This window comes from Desmodus rotundus, chromosome 13 (genome assembly GCF_022682495.2).
Source record: "Desmodus rotundus isolate HL8 chromosome 13, HLdesRot8A.1, whole genome shotgun sequence".
Taxonomy (NCBI): Eukaryota; Metazoa; Chordata; class Mammalia; order Chiroptera; family Phyllostomidae; genus Desmodus; species Desmodus rotundus.
Window position 1 is genome coordinate 28,308,838 of NC_071399.1, and position 9,619 is coordinate 28,318,456.

General features: G+C 42.6%; 1 protein-coding gene across 1 annotated transcript in view; it reads right to left on the reverse strand.

Moving 5' to 3' along the window:
* CUL4A (cullin 4A) overlaps nucleotides 1–9,584 on the reverse strand; it is a 70,588-nt gene extending 61,004 nt beyond the window's left edge. The window contains exons 1-2 of the mRNA XM_053916423.2: nucleotides 8,981–9,584; nucleotides 7,800–7,915 (exon numbers count right to left, since the gene is read on the reverse strand). Of these exons, the coding sequence (XP_053772398.1) occupies nucleotides 7,800–7,915; nucleotides 8,981–9,134 (270 nt within the window). The 5' untranslated portion in view covers nucleotides 9,135–9,584. The remainder of the gene's footprint in view (nucleotides 1–7,799; nucleotides 7,916–8,980) is intronic.
* Between the last annotated feature and the right edge of the window lie 35 nt (nucleotides 9,585–9,619).

Below are 9,619 nucleotides of genomic sequence, written 5' to 3' on the forward strand. Positions count from 1 at the left end.
ACTAGCCAAACCCTGAGCTGACCCAGGGCTGCTGAGGGTGCCATCATTTCTCCGAGTCTTTTGCTGAGTCACCGCTGGTGTCCTCATGTTACAGGCACCTCATTGCCTTAGAAGACAGAGGGCGGCCCTGCTCTCTGCCCACACTGGCAGGGATCCTGGCTGACTCTCCTGTACTGTTACAGGAGCAGCACAACACAGGAGTCCCCCTTCCAAAAATAAGTATTGAAGATTTAGTCATATTTTAAGATTTAGAAATGCTTTCTCTAGGTGTATAGAGCACTGAATCTGACCTGTACTGTGTGCTTCTTATGGGGGTGTTGTTGCTGTTCACATTTTTACGAGTTGTAACAGAGAAAAGGAATTTAATCCGACAACTAGAGGTAGGGAACGAGAGCACTTGGGTTGCACTTGTACTATTAGGATGAAGATGTTTTTCTTGTATCAACTTAGCCAAGTGGAAAAACTGTGCTTGTCTGAATTTTCCCACCATGGCTGCTGTGTTATCAGTAGGCCTGTCAGGCCACCACACCCGAGTTCTTCAGACGGTGGACGGTGGAATGCGTCAGGACAGACAAATGCACTGAAGCAAAGAGACAAGCCCGTCAACATCAACTGCTTGCCTACTTGTCGTGTCAAACCCTAACCGCCAAGTGCACTCATCACTGCTGAAACAAAATGCTTCCCCCCGCAAGCGGAATGCCAAAACAAAAACTTAAAGTGAGCTCTGGGGTAAAAAGACCTATAGCGCATTTATAAAATGAGGGTATACCAATTCTCTAAGACTGTTCACTGCAAAGATTTTTAGGGCTATAAACTTGAGACCAGAGAAAAAGGAGTGAAACATATGAAGAGTAAGAAACCACCAAGAGAAAATGCAGGCAAGTACTAAGAGTTAGTTATGTAGAGGAAGGGGAAAAAAATGAAAAACAACCCTTGCCCCCGGGAAAACCACACCAATGGTCGGCTGGCATCAAGAACGATACACTAGCCAAGGCACAAGGCAAAACCCACACCTCACAGGGGAAAGGCCGGCACAGTGTTCTTAGAGGCACGAGTAGTTGAGAACTGAACGATTTCTCTCCACAGCAATAGTTCTTGTTAAGCCAACGGTTGAGAGGATGGACCCATCTCAAAAGCAGGCTTATTTAAATAGTGACCAGCTAACCTCACAAGGTGTTAAAGGGCCACTCCATCAGGTTCCTACTGCGAAGAAATGAGTAAACAACGTGAAAACTAAATGAAGACTCAAATCTGAGCAAGGGGATAAACTGTGAGAGGGTAGTTTCCGAGGAGGAGAACTCTGAGGAAAACCAGGGAGAGTCTATTGGCTGTATTTACCAATACTGAGTACACAACAGATTCTCAGTTCTAAATGTTAAAAATAAATTACCTAATACAAACGAGTAATTTTATTGAGTGATGAAAACTCAATTGTATTGAGTTGTTGAATTATGAAATCCTTTCTATTAGGCCTGACATTTTTGAGTCTGAATATTTTCCTCTTTTTTTGAGTAACTTATGTATTGGATTCATTCTCAACCTATTACTTTCTCAAATTGCCCATCAAATAAAGTATCTATTTGTCAAGCATTTTCTGGGCTTTTTCACCTTTCTCTAATCAGTTTCAGCAATCTTATTAATAAATTCAATACCTAAGTCTACTTCATCCTCCTTCACTACACTACCACCAGGTGGAAGGGTTTCATAGAGACATTACTGTGACTCAAGACAGATGAAATGGCTGTTCTCAGAAACGCCAGTCCTCTGTGGTAGGTTCTTGTGCATCAAAACTAGTGTGAAATCAACACTTAGCCTTCCTCTGAAACCCTTCTTAAAAATGTAATCTGGAGTTTTCTGTTGTCTCATTAAGCTGACAAGTAGGAGTAAAATATATAGATATAAGACACACAAGTATTGATTACAAATTTAAAATCAGGTCTTTAAAAACAGACAGATAAGGTCTATTCATTCAGAATATTCTCCTCCTTCCATTACAGGAGGAAAATGACTAGGGGTGTTATATGCATTTAAGACTTTTTTAAAAAAAGATTTTATTTATTTTTAGACAGAGGGGAAGGGAGGGAGAAAGGAGGGTAGAGAAACATTGATGTGTGGTTGCTTCTCGCACATCCCCCACCGGAGACCCAGCCTGCAATGCAGGCAGGTGCCCTGACTAGGAATCGAACCAGCGACCCTTTGGTCTGCAGGCCGGTGCTCAATGCACTGAGCCACACCAGCCAGGGCACAGTTAAGACTTTTTAATCACTGCTCTGGCCAGGTGGCTCAGTTGGCTGGAGCACTGTCCCACGTGCCAAAAGGTTGCAGGTTTGATCCCTAGTCAGGGCTGGAACAGGAGGCAACTGACTGATGTTTCTCTCTCCTCTCCCCCATTTCTATCTCTCTAAAATCAATAAATACATCCTTGGGTGAGCATTGAAAAAGTAAATAAAAGACTTTTTAATCATCATACTTTGGACCTCCTTTTTTTACCAGACAAGAGCAAATAAAAAACAATAGGCAAGTTACAGCAGACACATTGTAATTGATTTCTCCTTCTAGGCAGGCCTTCTAAAGTGTCTCCATGGGGTAAAGAATGCCTTGAAGGCAGATAAGAGATCTTGACAGGGAGTTACTAGACCTCACTTTGAGGAAACTGATCAACATCAAAACACAAATCATCCCCAAAACTGCCTTTAAAAAAATTCGAACTTTGGTGAGAATTGTCACATAAGAGTCTTTGACAAAGTACACAGCACACCACCTCAGTAAAAACTTGAGACTTGATGTTGAAACACCAGGGCAAATGCGCTGACTACTTTATCAGAGGTCAGGATAAGGCAGTGGTCAGTAATTTCACAACGACGTCACCGACTATTTCTATCCCACTTGCTTCCATAAGATCTGAGCAGCTCACTCTGGAGAAATGGACTCTGACCCCCTGGTACTTCTCTCTGAATGACCAGGAGCCAGCCTGTGCACATGTTCCTCCATAAGCTGATCAAGTGATCCCCACACAGCCCTCCTGAGATCTTCCCTGGAATGTGTGAGGCTACTTTGGGGTAAGCACCCCAAGCCCTTGGGAGTCTCCAGACACCACATAAAAACACGCAGGGCATCTGGAAGACAGTGTTTATGGTAACATCTATGGTGACCATTATAAAATATACCACTGGGTAAAAGGCATGGAAAAGTCAATCTACTTGGAAAGATGATGGGCAGGAGATACCAGATAATCCAATATCCAGGAAAGAATAAATAATAAGCCCTAGCTCTAAGATATAACATTTTATTAAATTAAAAACCTATGAAAGTTTAGGCACTAGTAGACATTATACTTTGGGTAAAGATGAAGCAAAAAAAAAAAACAAAAAAAACAACCCCCCCCCCCAAAACTGGGCTAATTATTATCCTTGGAGATGTGCAAGGAGACCTCAAAGGTCCCCCTACAGTATTCAGCAGAGCACTGACCAGGACAAATGTGCGAGAAGACTACCTAGGCCAAAAGTGTTTACACAACAGTGTCTGGTGTTCACGCAGGGTCTCAAATAGCACCCCCCCCACCTGCCAGATTAGAAAACCAGAGGACACTGGGCATATTCAGGAAGGTTTTGCTTCAGTAGTAAGGGCAATTAGCCCTTGAAAAACACTGCTCTAGTTTTGCCTAACAAATCTTAAACGCAACACTTTATAAGATCGAACTGTTTCCAAATGACGATGTCTGGAACAAAGCTCAAGAACATGTATAGGATACAAAATACCACGTAAGTCAAAATCCACGATGTCTGATATTCAAAGATTATCAGACTTGCGAAGAAGGAAACTACAACCCTTAATGGGGAGAAAAATCAGTCTGTTAAAAGCAACCAGAAGTGACAGAGGCGACAGAACTGAACTGACAGGGAAGGAGTACGAAACAGCTACTGTAACTGTACTCCATTTGTTTCAAAGTAGCGACGGAGAAGATGGATAAAGATTCAGGCCAAACACCTACAGAAGACAACCACTCTTGAGATAAAATTTACAGAGATGGTAGTAATGTCAGATTAGACACTGCAGAAGCTAAGTGAACTTGAAGAAATGGATAACCAAAAAAGTTCTATAAAAAGTTCTTTATCTCCTAAAGAAATTTGTAGTTTAAAAATCTTTCCATAAAAAAGGTCAAGATGGCTTCACTGAGGAATTCTCTCAAACATTTAAGGAAGAAATAATTACCAATTCTATAAAATTCTTCCAGAAAATGAAAAGGAGGAACTATTATATATTCAACTCACTTATGAGGCCAGTGTTACTGACACCAAAACCAGACAAAGGCATTATAAGAATAGAAAACAACACACCAGTATCCTTTGTTATCACAGATGCAAAAATTAACAAAATGTTAGTAAACTGAATCCAGCGATATATGAAAAAGATAATACCTCATGACCAGTAAGACTAGGAACACAAGACTGGTTAACATTAAAAAAATCAATGTAATAAACTAAAAAATAAAAATATGTTCACCTCAATAGTCACAGGATTTGTCAATATCCAAAATGTATTTCTGATAGAAACCCTCAGGAACTAGGAATACAAAGGAACTTCTTCTACCTGATAATGGCTATTTTTGGAAAGACCCACAGCTAACATACTCAGTAATGAAAAACTGAACACTTTCCCCCTAAGATCGGGAACAAGACAGGGATGTCTGTCTGCCTTTTCCAATTCTTTTAACCATACTGGAGGTTCTAAATGGTGAAGTTAGGCAAGAAAAGGAAATAAAAGGCAAACAGATTAGGAAGAAGTAAAACTGTATTCACAGAAGACATGATTGTAAAAAAATCGGAAGGAATCTACAAAAAGCTACTAGAAATGAGGTTAGCAAGATAGCAGTAGACAAGATCAATACATAAAAATCATTTGTATTTGTACATACTAGCAAGAACCAGGAACTGAAATCAACCTAGCACTTACAACACATCAAATATGCAAATGCTCAGGGGTAACTTTCACACAAGATTCACAAGATTCACAAGCTGGGCGTCGGACGGGAAGACACTGCTGAGAAAATGAAGACCTCAATTCAGAGCTGTTCCCTGTGATCAACTGGCAGTCTCTGTGCTGCCAAGACATGAGAAACAATTCTCCCCACATTTATCTACAAATGGACACGATTCCAGTCAAAATTCTAGTGGGCTTTTTTGTAGAAATTGACAGACAGTCTAAAATTCACATGGAAATACAAAAGACCCATAACAGCCAAAACACCGCTGAAGAAAAACTGAAGTTGGAGGGGCCAACACTCCTGGCTTCCAAGACTCACTCCGCCCACACACGCGCGCCAGTGACTTCTGACAAAGGGGCAAAGGAGTGCACCGGAGGAAAGGGCAGGCTCTCGAACAAATGGCACGGGAGCAACTGCACATCTACGGGGAAGACACTGAACTGAGAATTATACCCAGGACACATACAAAAATTCACCCCAAACAGAGTACAGACCTGAATGTAAAACCTAAAACCCTAAAATGCCTAGAAGGAAATATAAGAGTAAATCTTTATGATCTGAGATTAGGCAAAGATTCATCAGATATTAAAAGCCCAACCCAGAAAAAACCAAACCATACATAGTCTTCATAAAAATTTAAAACTTCTGCTCTCTGCAAGATATAATTAAGAAAATCAAAAGACAAGCTGTGGGAGAGGTGGTAAGGGGTAAAGGGGGCAGAAGATTTGACTTTTGAGTGGAAAACACACAATGCAATGCACAGACGATGTGTTATAGAATTGAACAAAAACAAAAACAAGATCAGACTGGGAGGAAATACTATTTGCAAGGCAAATATCTGCTATAGGACTTGTACTCAGAATACATAATAAACTCAAACAGAATACATAACAAACTCATACAAAATAAACCCTGTAAAAATGTGAGCAAAAGATCTGAACACACACTTCATTAAAGAAGGTAGATGTAATTGGAATGGGCACCTAAAAAGATGCTTAGTATCATTAGGGAAATATAAAATTAAACCACAATGAAATTCCACTACATACCCACTAGGATAGCTAAAATTGAAAAACTGACAACACCAAACGTTGGCAAGGAAGTGGAGCAACTTGAACTCTCACACACGGCTGCTAGATATGTAAAATGGTGTAGCCATTTTGGAAAACGGGAAATGTTGTGTAAAATTAAAAAACACTTTCTATATACTTCTGAGAACCTACTTCTAGATATTTACCCAAATGGAATGAGAATGTATGTCCACACAACAACTTCTTTGTTAATGTTCACAGCAGCTTTATTCATAACCACCCAAAAACCGGAAACCCAAATGACCATTAGCTGGTAAGAGGGTAATCAATTGTGGTACCCGCACTGCACAGCATCAAAGAAACAAATTACTGCCACACAGTGTGCCTGAATCTCACAAGCTCTGTTCTTTTAAGTGAAAGAAGTCGGGTATAAAAGATTGCAAAATTCATGCTTCCATTTGGACAAAATTCTAGAAATAATATACTACAGAAAGCAAATCAGTTGATAGCCAAGGACTGAGAGTCAGGGAATAGGACTGAATGAAAAGGGGTCTCAGGACACTTTCTAGGAGTGATGAAAATAGTCTACAGCATGATTGTGGTGGCAGTTAAATAATTGTATACATTTGTTAAAACTTAATTGAAGTACAGAGCATATAAAACTGTACCTTAATAAAGTTGACTAAAACATATAATAAACTCACCCAAACTTAAGACAAAGAAGGGACATGTCCAGCAACTGTCAAGAGTAGACTTTGGGGGGTGGGCATGTAGATAGTTTTACTTTTCTTCTTTGTACTTTTTTTTGTGGTTTCCACAATTTTATAATGTAATCACTTATGTAAACAAAATGTTTTTAAAAATTCTGGTCTCTTAATAGGAATTGTGATATCATATAACTACCTAAAATGTGGGTAATATTAGACTAGTTAACAAGTGTTATTCTTTAAAATCAAGATATTAGAAAAACCAGCCCATTTGTAAACAGAATATCCAAATAGTAAAATGTACTTCTGACCATTTTTTCTTATGTTAGAAATCCAACATCATTACTTTAAATTAAATGTTAACAAAATTTCGCCCTGGCTGGTGTGGTTCGGGGGATTGGGCGCCAGCCTGCCAACCTAAGGATGGCCAGTTCAGTTCCCAGTCAGGGCACATGCCTGGGTTGCAGGCCAGGTCCCCAGTAGGGGGCGCGCAAGAGGCAACCACACATTGATGTTTCCCTTTCTCCTCCCCTTCTCCTCTAATAAATAAAAAATGTAACAAAATTTCTTTGCTTGTTTTAATTGCCACAAGTAATCACAAAACACAATGAAGCAGTAAAAAAATCTATTAAGTGATACTGTAATAAAGAGTTTTCTACATAACGTAATGGGATTACAACATTAACTCACCACATTATTTGGAAAATGTAAGTCATGTGGTCCTTAAAAACACATTTTTCTTGTAATGGGATAACTTTAAATACCTTTCTAGGAGGTAAAGACTGAAAATAAAATAAAAATCCCACAACCACCCCTTACTGCTCTTGTCGGACACGAATACTGGATTTCTATTATTTCCTTCATTATTGACTTGGAAACAACACAATCCATGTCTGTAAAACATTTCACTTAAGTTGGATAACTGTTTTTTAGAGAACTAAAAACAACCAGGTAAGTGAAAGACAGGAAGCTGGCCTAATCGTGCCTTACAGTTCTTCCTGGTCTAAGAAAATTCCGCATCTGTATCTCCATGAGGACTCTAACAAGCTCTCCCTTTTGTCACACATGGTGTCTTACCTGGTAGAGCTCTTCCAGGTTGTATCTGATGGAGGTACTACTTTGTATGGCTTTCACTGCCTCATGAAGCTTCTGCCAGGTGTCCTGAGTGTAGTTATCAGGCAATTTAGGTCTGTCTGTAAATCCAGATCAGAGTCAGTGGTGAATGAAATCCGTGCTAACAATCATACATCTTTCACACAAAGGCCTACAAAAAAGTACTTTAATAGACACGGAGATAAGGAACACAGAAATTACATTATTCCCATACAAAGTACTGCGTTTGTAAATTTGTTACATTACAGGCTATGCGACCATCACGTATTTGCTAAATACATTTTGTGTTAATACTTAAGATAAATACACAGAAAACGCAAGTGGACAAAAGTAGGCTTACAGTTGTGATACAAATAATACAATAATTAATAAATAGTAATACAAGAATAAACTGTTTCGTATACCCACAACTTTAAACCTACTTTTGCCCACTCCTGTATACAAATCTTCCTTTTACTTCAGTTGACTTTATAAACGTATAAACGTGTAATATGTAAAACTCTACACAACATTCAAAATTGAGTTAAATTACTCAACGCAGGAAGGTGAAGAATAAGCTTATAATTTCTGTATCTGCATAAACATGCTTACTTTGAGATAGTAACAGTGACAAAACTGGTGAAAAGTGGAGGAAGTAATAAAAATTACATCACGAAGAACTTCAGGAGCTACTACTTACTCTTGCTCGCCTGTGCGAATTAAGATAGCCGAATCATTTAGCCTAATTTATTCCAATTGCAAAGCTGCTACCAGTAAACATCCCACAGCCCTCACCGCAGCTTAAGTCGGCAATGGGAAAGGCCAGCACCCCAACCCGGGGGACCCGGGGACCCCCATCTCACCCCAAGAGCCCCCGGGACGGGTCCAATGATCGCCAATTCGGGAGGCCAACTTCCGAACAGCCGGGATTCCAGCAGACGACACCCCCCATCCCCCTCCCAACCACGTCGCCGCCACTGGCGCCTTACGGCCACTCGGCCCAATGCCTCCAGCCCCGTGGGACCTGCAAGCCCACTCCATCCTGGGCCGCCCCCTGACTGCTTCCGCGGCCCCCAAGACTACTCTCTGTGGCCTCCCTCACCCCCTACCCCCCCCCCACCCCGGCCCACAAGGTTCCCGCTCCTTAGGCCGCCCCGGGTACCCACCTCGGAAATTTTTGATCACTAGTTTCTTGGAGCCGCCGCTGCCCCCTGGCTTGGAGGTAACGGCGGCCGCGGCGAGGGACGCGGGCTTGGTAAGGCCGTTGGTGTGCCCGACGAGGGCCGAGAAGTTGCCCTTCCTGGGGGTCTCGTCGGCCATGGCTGCGGCCGGGAAGCAGTGGGCGCCCCGCCCCGTCCGGCCGCCTTCTCCGCCTCCTCCCGGAGCCGCGCGGTGGGGCCTCTCCCCTCCGCTCCCTTCAGCAACTCCCGGCCTCGTCAGCGCCGCCCCGGCCCTGGCCAACCGCCGCACGGCCTCCACCTAGCCCCGGCTCCGCTCCGACCCCGATCCGGCCGCGGTCCGGCCCCCAACCCTAAGCTCGCGAGCGCGGCCAGTCCGCGTCAGCAGTGGTCCGTGTGGAACTTGCAAAAGTCGAGGGGGCAACGGAACACAAGGCCTGTCGGCTCGGGAGTCTTGGCGCACCCCGGGCTGGCCAGAGCACCCAGGGGGCGCGGACCAGGCGTCTAGCCGAGGGGATTTGGGGGAATTGCAGTACAGAGACCCTCAGCCTCTCTCAGCCCGGGCACGTCGCCATGCCGCCCCGGGCTCGCGGTCCCACGAACACTCCGTCCGGAACCAACGTGCGG